The following is a 14,418-nucleotide window of genomic DNA, read 5'->3' as shown; positions in this document are numbered from 1 at the left end:
GAGGGAAACAAACCATAAGAGACTCTTAATCTCCCAAAACAAACTGAGGGTTGCTGGGGGGAGGGAGGTTGGGAGAAGGGGGTGGGATTATGGACATTGGGGAGGGTATGTGCTTTGGTGAGTGCTGTGAAGGGTGTAAACCTAGTGATTCACAGACCTGTACCCCTGGGGATAAAAATATATGTTTATAAAAAATAAAAAAATAAAAAATAAAGTAAAATAAAAAAATTAAAAAAAAAAGTTTCATATGATCCACCAAAGCTACTTCTGGGTATTTGTGAAAACACTAACTGGAAAGTATATTCATTCCCATGTTCATTGTATTATTACTCATAATACCCAAAACATGGAATGAACCTAAGTGTCCATCGATGGATGAATGAATCAAGAAAATGTAGTGTATATATACAGTAGATTATTATTCAGCTATAAGAAGAAGGAACTCTTGCCAAATGTGACAACATGGGTGGACCTTGAAGACATTCTGCTAAGTGAAAAGAGAGAAATGCAAAAATCAAATGATCTCACTTATATGTGGAATCTTGAAAAACAAAACAAAAACCAAATCAGAGATATAGAAAACAAGTTGGTGCTGCCAGAATTGGGGGAGCTGGTTGTCAGTGGATAGGGAATAGATGAAGGGAGTCAAAAGGGACAAACTTTGAGTTATAAAGTAAGTCATGGAGGTATAATGTACAGCATAGTAACTATGGTTAATAATATTACATTGCATATTTGAAATTTAATCTTAAAGGTTCTCATCACAATTTTATATATAGTGACAGAGCTTAACTAGAATTATTTGGATCATTCTGAAATATATCCAAATACCAAATCCTTATTATATACCTGAAACTAATACAATATTGATTATCAATTATAACTCATTGATTTGATTTCATTTTTATTTTTTTATTTATTTATTTTAAGATTTTATTTATTTATTTGATAGATGGAGATCACAAGTAGGCAGAGAAGAGAGGAGGAAGCAGGCTCCCTGCTGAGCAGAGAGCCCGATGCAGGGCTCAATCCCAGGACCCTGGGATCATGACCTGAGCCGAAGGCAGAGGCTTTAACCCACTGAGCCACCGAGGCGCCCCTTATTTTTATTTTTTAAAGATTTTATTTACTTATTTGACAGAGACTACAAGTAGGCAGTGAGGCAGGCAGAGAGAGAGAGAGGAGGAAGCAGGTCATGATCCCAGGGTCCTGGGACCAAGCCCCGCTTTAAAAGCTCTCTGCTCAGCAGGGAACCTGCTTCCTCCTCTATCTGCCTGCCTCTCTGCCTACTTTATTAATTTAAAAATTAATTCAGATTATCTTCTACACAGCTCTAACATGTAAGCAATCACTTATTCAGAAGATATTTGGCATCTTATTCTCACTGTGTGCTTGACATTGTGCATGGTTTTTAGGATGGAAAAGGCATGGTCTTTGAGTGACCCCAACATCAAATACCTCTTGGGCTTTGTGGAAGATAGACATAGAAGCCAACTTCTATAATGCTTCATGATCAGTGCTGTGATAGAGCTATGTACAGGCTACTATGAAAGCATGGATTCCTGCCACTAGATTCATCCCCTTATTTAGGGCATGATAAAGAAATGAAAATTTTATCTTTATTTCCCTTGGCTGTGTATTCACATATTCCCCCCTTTATTCTCAACTCTGTCTCCTATCAAGCACTGTGACCTTGCTTTCTGAGCCATTCTATGCTCTGACCACAGAGTAAGATTAAGCTTCCAGTTTCTAGGTGTGGGGAAGGGAGTTTTCCCAGGTCCAGAGCTGGAAGTTCTATTAGGGTGGTAAAAATGTGAGAAAACAGAAGTGCAAATGTATTTTTCAAGGAGCCTTTTCTAAGGAGAGAGCCACAGGTTATCTCAAGAGGAAAAAAATGGAATATGTAATTAAGGCAAAAATAAACTATTGGCCCTATGAACTAACACCTGTGTTATGAGGATAAGCAAGTTTGCATCTTCTATAGGACCTAAGGGGTGATTCCGTAGCATTAAAAAAAAAAAAACAGATTTTATTCATTTATTTGATAGAGCATAAGCTGAAGGAGCAGCAGACTGAGAGGGAAAAGCAGACTCCGTGCTGAGAAAGGAGCCCAGAAGTGGGACTCAATCCCAGGACACTGAGATCATGAATGGAGTGTAAGACAGATGCTTAACTGACTGAATCACCCAGGCACTCCAACATTTGGCTTTTCTTTAATATTTGATTTAGGGGCACGTTGGTGACTTAGTTAAGCATCTGCCTTCAGGTCAGGTCATGATCCCAGGGTCTTGGGATAGAGCCCCACATCAGGATCCCTGCTTGGTGGGGAGCTTTCTTCTCCTTCTCCCTCTCCTCCTGCTTGTGTACTCTTTGTCAAATAAATAAGATCCACTGGTGGCCCAGTGGATTAAAGCCTCTGCCTTCAGCTCAGGTCATGATCCCAGGTCCTGGGATCGAGCCCCGCATCAGGCTCTCTACTCAGCAAGGAGCCTGCTCCCCCACCCCTCTGCCTGCCTCTCTGCCGATTTGTGATTTCTCTCGCTGTCAAATAAATAAATAATTTTTAAAAAAAGATTTAATTTGGGTTTTTTCAATTTGTACCTGGAATATGAAAATAATTGCACCCAAAATGAAAACTTCTTAGAGTATGGTCATCAAAGTTCTTTATAAAGTAAGGTAGATTTATGGTGTAGAGACTGCAATATTTTATGTGGGTTGTTAAAAGGCTGTAGTGATTTTTATGGCTTCATTCTGTGTTATCATCCCAATACCCTTATTCCCCATTTTTTTAAAAAAAGGTCTTTATTTTTAGAGCAGTTTTAAGATCACAACAGAATTGAGAAGCAGATGCAGAGATTTCCACGTACCCCCTGCCCCTGTGCAAATATAGCCTCCCTCATCAATATCACTTACCAGAGTGGTACGTTTGTTCTAACTGATGAACCTATATTGACAAACTATAAATACCCAAAGTCTGTGGTTTATATTAGGAGTCATGATGCTGTACATTCTATGGATGACATGTATCTACCATTACAGCAACATACAGAGTATTCTCAGGGCCCTAGAAATTCTCTGTGCTGCCCGTCTTTACCCCCCACTCCCCACAACCCCTGGTCTTTGAACTGTTCATCCTTCTGCTTTTTCCAGAATGTTTTAGAGCTCAAATCATATAATATGTAGTCTTTTCAGATTGACTTCTTTCACCTAGTGACAGGTATTTGGTCTCCCTTCATGTCTCCATTAGCTCATGTCTTATTAGTACTGAATAATATTCCATTACTGGAGGTACCACAGTTTATGCATCCATTCACTTACTGAAACACATCTTGATTGCTTTTGTTTTAGCAGTTCTGCATAAAGCTGCTATAAATATCCCTGTGCAGTTTATCTGTGTGGATGTAAGTTTTTAACTCCTTGGGTAAATACCAAGAAGCATGACTATGAGTTCATATGATAAGATAATGTTTAGTTTTGTAAGAAAAAGTCAAACTGTCTTCCAAAGCGGCTATACCACTTTGCGTTCCCTTCATCAGTGAATGAGTTCCTGTTGCTCCAAATCCTTACCAGCATTTGATGTTGATGTTGATGTTCCAGATTTTGTCCGTTCTAACAGGTTTATAGTAGTATCTCCTGGTTTTAATTTGCATTTCCCTGATGATGGATGACGTGGAGCTTCTTTTGATAGGTCTGTGTGTGATCTGTTTGTCTCCTTTGCTGAGTTATCTCTTCAGGTTTGGGGCTCATATTTTAATCAGATTGTTTGCTTTCTTATGTTTAGTTTTTAGTGTTCTTTGTGTATTTTGGCTAACAATCCTTTATCAGATGTGCCTTTTGTAAATATTTTCTCCCCATCTGTTACTTGGCTTCATTCCCCCATTTTTTAAGACCAAATAGTTTTGTAGAAAATGCAACTGCTAACAGTCTTAAATGCTATTTCTGTAGAGAACATTTCTTTGTTGCTGTGAGAGAAGATGTAGAGGTCAAGTGTTGATTCCTATCTCAGTCTAGCTTGAAAGAAAATGCAAATTAACATGAGAAGTAGAGAGCAATGATAGTGTTTAAATCTGTGTCAAATGCCATAGTATATTAAAAGTTGACAGTTTAGAGAACGTTAAAGTAGAGTGAGCTAGAAGAGGGGATCTTGGTGGAAATTGAATTTACTAGGATTGGCCTTGAAAGCTAGTTGTATCTTCAACATTGAGAGAGACAGGAAATGGCACTCCAGCTGAGAAAATTTCAGTTTATATAATAGAAGGAAAAAATGATTATGTTTTAGATTTAGATTCTGAATAGTCTCAGGTCTGTAAAACTGGGTCTTCTTTACCTAGAGGGACAAGAGGTATAAATCCAACATCATTCTAAATGGTTCTGTTTAAAGCGGACGGTGGGTTGTATATTTCTCGTGGCATGCAGAAAGAATATATTATCCCAGCATATTTGCATTCAATTAACTGTACTGTAACATTTTTTAAATGTTGCACATTGGCATTAAAAATATATACATGGTCTATTTTTCAAACCTATGGAATATTTGCCTTATATTTTATTAGGTAAATATACTTTGTTAATAATTTGAAATATTATAATATTACAATACTATATTATAAAATGTGTTTTTAAAATTTTAACTTTATTTTTTATGTCAGGGACCTATGCTAGTTTTATTATTCTTCCTCTGATTATGAAGTCATAATATATTAGCATGATCCTTACAACATATGGCACATATGTTATTCCACGCAAGCATTTTTGAACACTGCTGATTTTAAAATTTCCCATTTTGAGGTTCTAAAAAACATTTTACATTTTGGATTTGAGAGTGCTGTTGATGTTTAGAGATAATCTCCATTTCATTGAAGTAATCTATGTATCTAAGTTTCCATATGTGAAACTTGGGTTGTTAATCTGGTCTTAGCATGATTGATTTCCATACCACCTCAGATGCCATTGCAAAGGACTAAAACTCAGATTTAAGCAAAGAAGAAAATGAAGAAGGATGGGGTGTAGAAGATGTACAGGATCACAGAGCTGATGGGTTAATTTCAGGCATAGTTGAATCTGGAATCTCAGATGATGTTATTAGGAGTCTATTCTGCTTAACCTTGCTGGGTTCAACGTGATTTCAGCTACCCAAGGATAAAGTCGGGGCACAGCTGGGGTAGAGAAGTTTGCTGCGCTGGGGTTGGCACTCTCACCTGGCGGAGCAGAGGCTATTTCTGAAAGGAAAAGGTGATATGTAGACAAAGGAATAGTACAGCAGGACCCATGGTTGGTCTTGAACACAATTATCGAAGTTCTTGAGATCTGTGTTGGCTGACATTCATCTTTTAAAGCATTAGGAGGCATTAAGCTTCACATGATTCAGAGGAAACCTGGTTCTTTTTCTCTAGACCAAAATTCGATACCATCCTAAGACTCACGGACAATTTAAAAACTGATTTTCAAGACTTTGTCTTATAATTAGCACCCCTAGTATCAATATGTGTAGTCCTTGTTGGGCAAATCAGTTAAATATATCCCCCCCCCTCAGTTTCCTTATCTGTTTAAGAAAATACTGATATGGTTAGACTGACTAAGCTTTGAGGTCATTTCTGTTTCTAAGAATATGTGATTCAATGACTCTCTCACAAAGGTGCTTAAAGGTTGGTTTTCTCTCTTTCTTTTTGAAAGTATGTATATTGGGTGGAAACTATCTTAGCTCTTGAAAACCTAAAGCCTATAGAACTTTCTGCAGCGATAGAAATGCTCCGTGCAGCTACCCAGCCCTTGTAAAGTAACTGGCATGACTGGGGAGATGGATTTTCCATCTAAGCTCCACTAATTTTGATTCCAATTAAAATAACCAAAACTCTGGGATTAACCTCTTTCAGCAAGATTTTTCAGAAACCATTGAAATTAAAAACGGAATTCATCTGCTCTGCGATAAATTTAAAATCAGCAATTCACCCTTTTTTTTTTCAGTCTCCTGCGCATAGCTACTCAAGCTATGACTCCGGCAAAAACGAGAGTGTAGACCGAGGTGCCGAGGACCTGTCTCTAAACAGGGGAGATGAGGACGAAGATGACCACGAGGAGCAGGACGATTCTGAGAAAGTGAACGAGACGGATGGCGTTGAGGCGGAGCGGCTGAAAGCGTTTAATGTGAGTCCGGCCGCGCTTCCTCGCTGTGGCTTACTTTTTACCACTTCACTTTCATGTTGTTGCTTGGTGGTAAATGTGGATATTCTAGAGACATGTCTGTTTAATTTACAGAAGGATTTAAAAAGTACATGAAACACTCTTTGCCAACCAGACACCAGAATTGCTGTGTTTTGTTTAGAATTTTAAAGCCAAATGTGAGCTGAAAACTGGATTTGTGTTGTGTGAGTATGCATGTTTACCTAGTGGATGAGGGGGCCTCAGCTTATTCCTCAGAAGAGTATGGCTGTCATCAGTTATTTCTCTCGCCTTCCCGGCTTAGCTAATTATGCATGACGAAAGAGTTGGTTGTTTTCAGAGATTAGCGTACTGTGCAGCCTAGCAATGTAGCAGTCGCATTTATCATTAATGGAGAATTTTATGGGGTGCCTAATTGTCACAGTCTACTGTTATTTCCTGCTTTTTTTTCCCTACATGATAGTCTATACTTTTCTGTCTGTCTGTCTGTCTGTCTGCCTCTCTCTCTCTTTTCTCTCTGTTTTTTTTTTTTTTTTTTTTTTTTTTAATCCAGCCATTTAGAAAGCCTTTAAAGGGTGTTTGCTTAAAATTTCTGGCTTTCCATTGCAAAGTTCTCCAGTGCATAAAGCAGAAAAGAGTATTTTCCTATCGGTAATCAAGACAGGAAGCTAGGAATAGCAGAGAGCAGTCCTCCAAACCCTTCTCCTCTGTCTCCCTCTTGCCAACAGATGTTTGTCAGGCTGTTTGTAGATGAAAACTTGGACCGAATGGTCCCAATCTCTAAGCAGCCCAAAGAAAAGATCCAGGCTATCATTGACTCATGCAGGCGACAATTCCCTGAGTATCAAGAGCGTGCCAGAAAACGTATACGTACTTACCTCAAGTCCTGCAGGCGGATGAAAAGAAGTGGTTTTGAGATGGTGAGTTTTGAATTAAAACACAGCCCTAGATTCCATCCAAATCCCACATGTAAACCATGACACTATTTCTTTTTTCATTTTAGTGTCTTTTTTTATTTTTTCCATAATGTCAGGTCCAAGGGGTTTTTGTTTGCTTGTTTGTTTTTTTCCCCTTCTCCTTTTCATCTTCCTGAAGTATTTATCCCCATTGTTATTCAAAAAGGAGTATCTGGTGAGACCAGCGCTCACAGGCACACATGATACCATGTCACAGGAAATGAGGGGCATCTGAGTTAAAAACCGATGAGAACCAGCATCTCATTCACGTTTGTTTTCTGTCGCTACTGAAGTGGATATAAGCCTAACCAAGTCTTCAATCGAAGTACAGTTTTTTGCTTTAGATGGCTTGTGAGAATGGCTTTCTCTGGAACCAAAGGAAATGGATAGAACCAACTAAATAATACTGTTTTCATACCAGTGGTTAATAAGTAGCAAGCCTTGAGAGTAAAGATCAGGGAATGAAAATCCTCACGTGGAAAAGAAGGCTTTGTTGTCCTCTGTATTTGTGTGCTTGTGGATGGTAACATGAGCTTTTCTATTCATCTGGGCTTTACAGATGGATGAGATTATGTTGACATTGGGTTATTTATGGGTGGAAATCAGATATCCTTGGTTTTTGAACTTTATTCTATTTCATCTTGCTCTAATTGCTATTCTTAGAAATAGTGAGTGTGTTTACAATGTATTTTTTTGAATTTTTGTATTTTATGTATAGGAGCAGAAATGTATTATTAGAAATTTTCTGAAGCCATTATTTTTTGTCTCCTTTCTTGGCTTCATCAAAGCCAAGATTGCTGGTGTTTGTGATCAGTGCCTGTCATGTGTTAGTTGTAAAGGGACAGTGTCGGTGAAGCTAGGAGAGGTTTCAGAGATGTCATTTAAGACAAGTAGGTTCTTAGATCTAAATGAAATGACAAAAGCCAAACATCCACTATCTATTATCAATTCTTCTTCACTGGATTCTAGAAATACTTTCAATATATATTTTTTTCTTTTTGAAAGAGAGAGCAAGAGAGAGAGTGTGTGAGAGAGAGGGTCAGGAGCAGAGGGAGAACGAGAGAGAGAATTTTAAGCAGGCTCCACACCCAGGATGGAGCCCAACACAGGGCGTGATCTCATGACCCTGAGATCATGATCTGAGCCTAAATCAGGAGTCTGATCCTTACCCGACTGAGCCATCAAGGTGTCTGCCTTTGGTATTCTTTAAAACCGTATGACCTTATAAACAGGCCGTCTGCCTAGATAGTACCAAGCACAAGGTTCAGTCCTCGAAGAGCTTGGTTTGCAGTTCTGAATTCACCACCTTGTAGCTGTGTGAGTAGCAAGTTACTTCAATGATCTGTACTCAGATGCCTCTTCTAGAGGTGGTAACTAATTAATAACTTGTGAGAATTATAAAAGTTGTCACTTATCAAACCCTGCACACCATTTCTGACACATAGTAACCACTCAAATCTTAACTGTGAAAATATCTTCAAATCATATTTAATCCGTCATCTGATAAAAGCTTCCCGAAGTGTGTGTTTGAAACAATCATAGACTACTCCACTTAAGTACTTGTTTACTTCTCAGAATACTAACTATATTGAAATCAGAGTTTGTAGGGCGTAAGTCATTTTAGAATCAAATGGCATTGCTGTGCCTGAGCAAATGAAATGGTGACAGTAGAGGTATCAGAGAAGAGAGTTTGCTTGAAGAAAATAAAGCTATTTCTCCCATTACCGAATTATTTAAAAATTATTATTACCTACTCAATAGAAGAGAGGTGACAGAGAGAAAGGGTATCTAAACAGACATAAAAGCCTAGAGTCCTGGCACTGACCTTTGGTTCGGAACCTCTCGACAGCTAATGTAAAATTGCAATCCAACCTAAATATGTCTCATTCAGAATACAATGTACAATGTATACTTATCCTTTTCAGTAACAATTAAGGTGATATCATATTATCAGGGTTTTTATTTTACTAGCATCAGGCATTTCTACTTTTTTCCTAATCTTGTAATATTATTTAAAGATTCTTTGATGAAATTTCTTATTTTCCATTAATTATTCTTTATGAGAAAAATCGTTGTCATGTGAGATTCTTAATTTCTCTAAGGCATATTTGAAACTTTCACAGGTTTCTTTTTTTTTTTTTTAAGATTTTATTTATTTATTTGACAAACAGAGATCACAAGTAGGCAGAGAGGCAGACAGAGAGAGAGGGAAGCAGGCTCCCTGCTGAGCAGAGAGCCTGATGTGGGGCTCAATCCCAGGACCCTGAGATCATAACATGAGCTGAAGGCAGAGGTTTAACCTACTGAGCCACCCAGGAACCCCAGATTTTCTTTTGATCATATTTATTTACTTCAAAATTGGCATCTATTTGTTATACACCCTGTGCTATGCATAGAGAGGAACAGAAGTTGACTAATTCAAAGTCAAGGAGTTTTACAAACTAATCACAAAGAAAAATAATTTATAGAAATACTATTTTACTGAGTTTTTGTTTTGTATTTATTCATTTTTCACTTATTCAATAATGTACATACCATTACACAAAGTAATAAGCAGAAATATTAGAGATTTCTAACCAGCTATTTAGGAGAATACAACATGTTCCTTCATATTATGATTCATTGAGGTGACAAGTTGTGGGAAGTGAAATACTTAAGTAATATAAGGCCTATTGAAATTAAATGTTAAGTGAACAACATGAATGAAAATTTTTATCACAGGTTGAGTTCTTTTTATACATTTATTCAGGAATATTCTGTAAATAACAAATCTACCATTCAGTTGACACTTGGAGTCTTGATTTTGTTTTTTTGTTTTTTTTAAGTGTATTACTTCATTGTCATGGGACCTGGGGAGGTTTATGCGTCATTTTGAATACTTATCCCTATCTAGAACAGATAGGAAAATGTATAACTAGAGCAGATAGTAATTACAAGTAATTATTGTATTTTTTGCCCTCACTTCTTAAAATTTGATATAATATCCATAGTTTTTTTTAATTGAGACAATATTAAATAAATAATCTTCTATTGTGTTTTGTGTAGGTAGACATGGAAAAAAGCCTTGTTTTCGGCATGTAGTTGTTTTTATGTATAAATTATTCTGCAATACTTAACAGGTCAAACAAACAACAAGAATTTTTTTTATATATTTCTAAAATGAAATTCTTACGTGTAGAATTGTTTTATTTTCATTTTTATATTTATTTGACAGCATAAACACGGGGAAAGGGAGGCAGAAAGAGAAGCAGGCTCTCTGCTGAGCAACGAACCGGATGTGGGGCTAAATCTCAGGACCCTGGAATTATGACCCAAGCCAAAGGCAGATGCTTAACTGATTGAGCACCCACGTGCCCCATTATAGGTTTGCAAAAGTGTAGAATTATTTGGTAGTAGATTCCATCTTATAAAATGAAAGTGGCATTCAACAAATATATCTCTTCCAGTTACTTGGGGTGTCTCAGCCAGAAGACTCCTTAAGAAGAGTGAAACACAAAATATTGAATTATGTTTTGTGCTGACTTTAAGAAATTCAAAAAATTCTAAGAGGTAATCCCATAGAAGTATTTTATCATAACATGTATTAGTTGAGAATGTTGGCATTCACTTTTATTAATTTCCCACTGTCATTTATAAAATCTATGCATGGTAAAAATAATTCTCCATGTTAGGGGTGCCTGGGTGGCTCAGTGGATTAACCCACTGCCTTCGGCTCGGGTCATAATCTCAGGGTCCTGGGATCGAGTCCCGCGTTGGGCTCTCTGCTCAGCGAGGAGCCTGCTTCCCTCTCTCTCTATCTGTGCCAGCCTCTCTACCTACCTGTGATTTCTCTCTGTCAAATAAAAAATAAAAAATTAAAAAAAAGGAATTTCCATGTTAACATAAATACTCACTTACAATATAAATACTGACTTCACTGAATGCATACAAATATTAGAGTAGCTATTTAAGCATTTTTATTTCACTAGAATTATCAAGACTACACAGATCTTGATTGCCTAAGTGGCCAAAATTTCATGCCATCACTCCATATAGTCTCTGTAATGGGCTAAGTACAATAACTATATTGCTATATTTATATAATGTAACTATATTATTCTGTATTATGATTCTTACCAACTCACTGTTACAATCCTTTCAAATCATAAAATTCTCAGCATTGAATATCAAAGTGTATGTTTTCTGAAAAATCTCTAAGTTTGATCCAGAGTACTGTTTAAGGTTTCATTAGATTTTTGGAACTCAATGAATGAGTTAAGCAGCCTTTAAATTAATACTTTAACAAATACATCTAATTGTTACTGATTCAGTTGTGCAGTTTTGACTCTCAAATTACTTAACAAGTTTTCTAAAGAACATATGTTGATGATTCTAGGAAAAAATGTGTTTCTTCAAGATATCCTGATCTTAAATTAAAGAGCACATGTAATGGATAAGATCATAAAAGCAAAACTTTATGAACAAGGGGGGATTGGGCCATACCAAAGTGTAGTCTGTGTTATGTGGTGTGATTTCTCCTTTTGTGTTCTGAGCTTATATTGTTAGACACTGTTACACCATGCTGCATACGTTTGCATGTATTTTTTTAATAAAATTCAAAGGATTATTTAGGGGAGCAATTGTAAGACACTGGCAGCCCATAATTCCTACTGTATCTCCAATTGTGCTACTCTGCCATGACTGATCAGATAGCCTAGATACTTGAATTCAGTAAATTCAGCATCTTGAAAATTACCTGTTTATTTACTTTTTTAATATCATGTGATTAACTGTGTTTGAAGAAATAGGTGTGTGACATTTTGTAATATTTTACTAAGGATGTTGTCCATGAGGCTGCTAACTATCCAGAGTAAATTACCTTATTTCAGAAACTTTTTTTAGAATGTCATACAAGAAAAAAAGTGCTTCTCCTCTGGAAAGAGAACACTTTTGTTTTCTCTTTACTAGGATAATTTGCAATTAAACTGCCTTCCTGCCAGCAAGTTCAGAGCCAAAGTTTATTTGAAGTCGTAGTTATCTTTTTTGTTTAATCGATCACAGAGTATATATTTCTTAGGTGGCTCTGATATGTATTTTAGGGGGAAAATGAGATATAAATTAATAAGTCTAATTATGGGTACACTATATTTTAATGGTGTAATAAAAGTTCTTTATTATATTATTTCTTTTTAATTACATCTTGTAGTACCCTCCTCAGCTATTTTGATATCTGGTCTTCTGAGCCTATGACTCTTACATCAGAAAAGAAGTAATGTTTAGGAAACAGCACATTTTTTTAGGGAATTTCACTAATTACATCATTTGCCTATAGTTGTCTAATGCAGATGGAAGTAGAGAGCTCAGAATTCGTTTCAATTTTAAACTTCCCTAATATGAGCATTGCAAAAGCTACAGTGACCCTTGCTATTCATTCTTTAACAAATGGATATATTATAAAAAATGTATTAAAGTGTTTCTTTAAACTTAAACTTTGATTAGAGATATACCAGCCCCTTCATACAACCCCTTCATACATGATTAAAAACTCTATAACTTGTGCAGTCATTATTCACATTATTATTTGTATAACTGTGTAGGTTTCTGTCACTGTGACCAATTAACTTAATTGATGCTAATTAGCCAACACATTTTCTTTGAATTCCCCACCTGCTACTTGTACCAACTTTTAGTCTCTTTTTTATAAATATCATCTGCCATCCCCCAGGATACTTTCATGCCATTTTCTGAGTTCTTTCTTCATAGTATTTCTTTTTAATTACATCCTCAGACTAGCCCTTAATAATTTTGCTATCTGACCTTTTGAATTCACTATTCTTTTACCTTTTCAGTTTCAAGATCTGCATCTTTATTTCATTTTGGCCATTGTTCACATGGATATAGTTATAGTCTTAGTTATCAAAGAGTCTGTATGAGCAATATTAAAAAACTTTGACAATCATCTAAAATTTTTCAAATATCTGCCATTGTCTTTTCAGAGGAAATATCCTCATTGTATTTGTCCCTGGAGGACTCCAAAACCTCTGTTCTCCCATCCTTCAGCCTCCTTCAGGATGTTGCTTCATCAACCATCCCAACACACATATTTCCTGTTTTCCCTTTTCACTGAGAAACTTCTGACTTTAATAAATAAATAAATAAATAAATAAAAATAAAAAGTTCCCAGACTCCAAGATGATAATTCATCTCGTCTATGAGACTACACTTCTTTGCCAGGTTTCCTGAAAGATTATTTTATACTCACAGATCACCAACTCCCCAGTGGTCCCTCATACCCAGACTCTGATTCTCACAACCCTATTGAATTGGTTCTTTGAAAGATCGCATAATTGTCTTTGTACCAAACCCAAACATTGCATCCTCAATGAAGTCACCCCCATTTTCTTGAGGATCTTGTTGGTCTCCCTCCTTTTCTTGCTTTTGAGCTATTTGCTAAGATCCCGGGCTTGGCCATCTACAGCGTCTTCCCCTATATGCAGCTCTGGAGGGTCTGTTCTATGTAAGCAGCACTCAACATAGAATCCCAGTCATCTGCAATGCTTTTGTATTTCATTCCAAATGTCAGCCAGATGCTGGACAAATGTATTGTTCTATCCACAAGGAAATCTTTGTATTCTCTGTCATTGATCCTCTCCACTGGTTTTTCACCTCATCTACCAAATCACCAGTAAATTCCTCTCATCTTGCCTCTTTCTGGTAATAGCGCCACTAATTGTCATTTACGGCAGTGCACATCAACCTGGAATGAGACTGGACTGTTTCTTCCACTTCTGGCTTACATCCTACCACTCATTGAATTTCATTTATTCTTTTTTTGCTGTGATTCCCGCATCAGTCCAATAATTTTGACTTTTTTTGGCTACCATTTTAGTTCTAGCCATTCTTATTATACCTATACTCTTAGAGAATCCTAACTCACCTCTCTATTTTCATCATACACTCCTTCCCTACTCTATTCCTAGGCAAGGACAGAACTAGGATTTGTGCATGAAAGTTATAGAAATTGTGCCTCTCATTAAAAGAAAAGTAATACAAAATTATGAGCAAAATATTAAGTAGAAGCCTGAATATTTATTTCTAATTAGAAAAGATATCACACGGGGCGCCTGGGTGGCTCAGCGGGTTAAAGCCTCTGCCTTCGGCCCAGGTCATGATTCCAGGGTGCTGGGATCGAGCCCCGCATCAGGCTCTCTGCTCAGTGCAGAGCCTGCTTCTCTCTCTCTCTGCCTGCCTTTCTGCCTACTTGTGTTCTCTGTCAAATAAATAAATAAAATCTTAAAAAAAAAAAAAAAGAAAAGAAAAGATT

The 14,418-nt window shown here is 36.8% G+C and overlaps 1 protein-coding gene across 10 annotated transcripts in view; it reads left to right on the top strand.

Moving 5' to 3' along the window:
* Positions 1-14,418, top strand: part of NOL4 (nucleolar protein 4) — a 406,246-nt gene that overhangs the window by 287,495 nt on the left and 104,333 nt on the right. For 7 of the 10 annotated variants that reach the window (XM_059409421.1, XM_059409423.1, XM_059409424.1 and 4 more), the window contains 2 exons: positions 5,965-6,144; positions 6,888-7,079. In XM_059409421.1, coding sequence (XP_059265404.1) covers positions 5,965-6,144; positions 6,888-7,079 — 372 coding nt within the window. The remainder of the gene's footprint in view (positions 1-5,964; positions 6,145-6,887; positions 7,080-14,418) is intronic. The other 3 variants (XM_059409422.1, XM_059409431.1, XM_059409430.1) reach the window with 1 other exon arrangement.

The sequence above is a fragment of the Mustela nigripes genome, chromosome 8, assembly GCF_022355385.1.
Source record: "Mustela nigripes isolate SB6536 chromosome 8, MUSNIG.SB6536, whole genome shotgun sequence".
Lineage (NCBI taxonomy): Eukaryota > Metazoa > Chordata > Mammalia > Carnivora > Mustelidae > Mustela > Mustela nigripes.
This window is presented reverse-complemented; position numbering and strand designations above follow the sequence as displayed.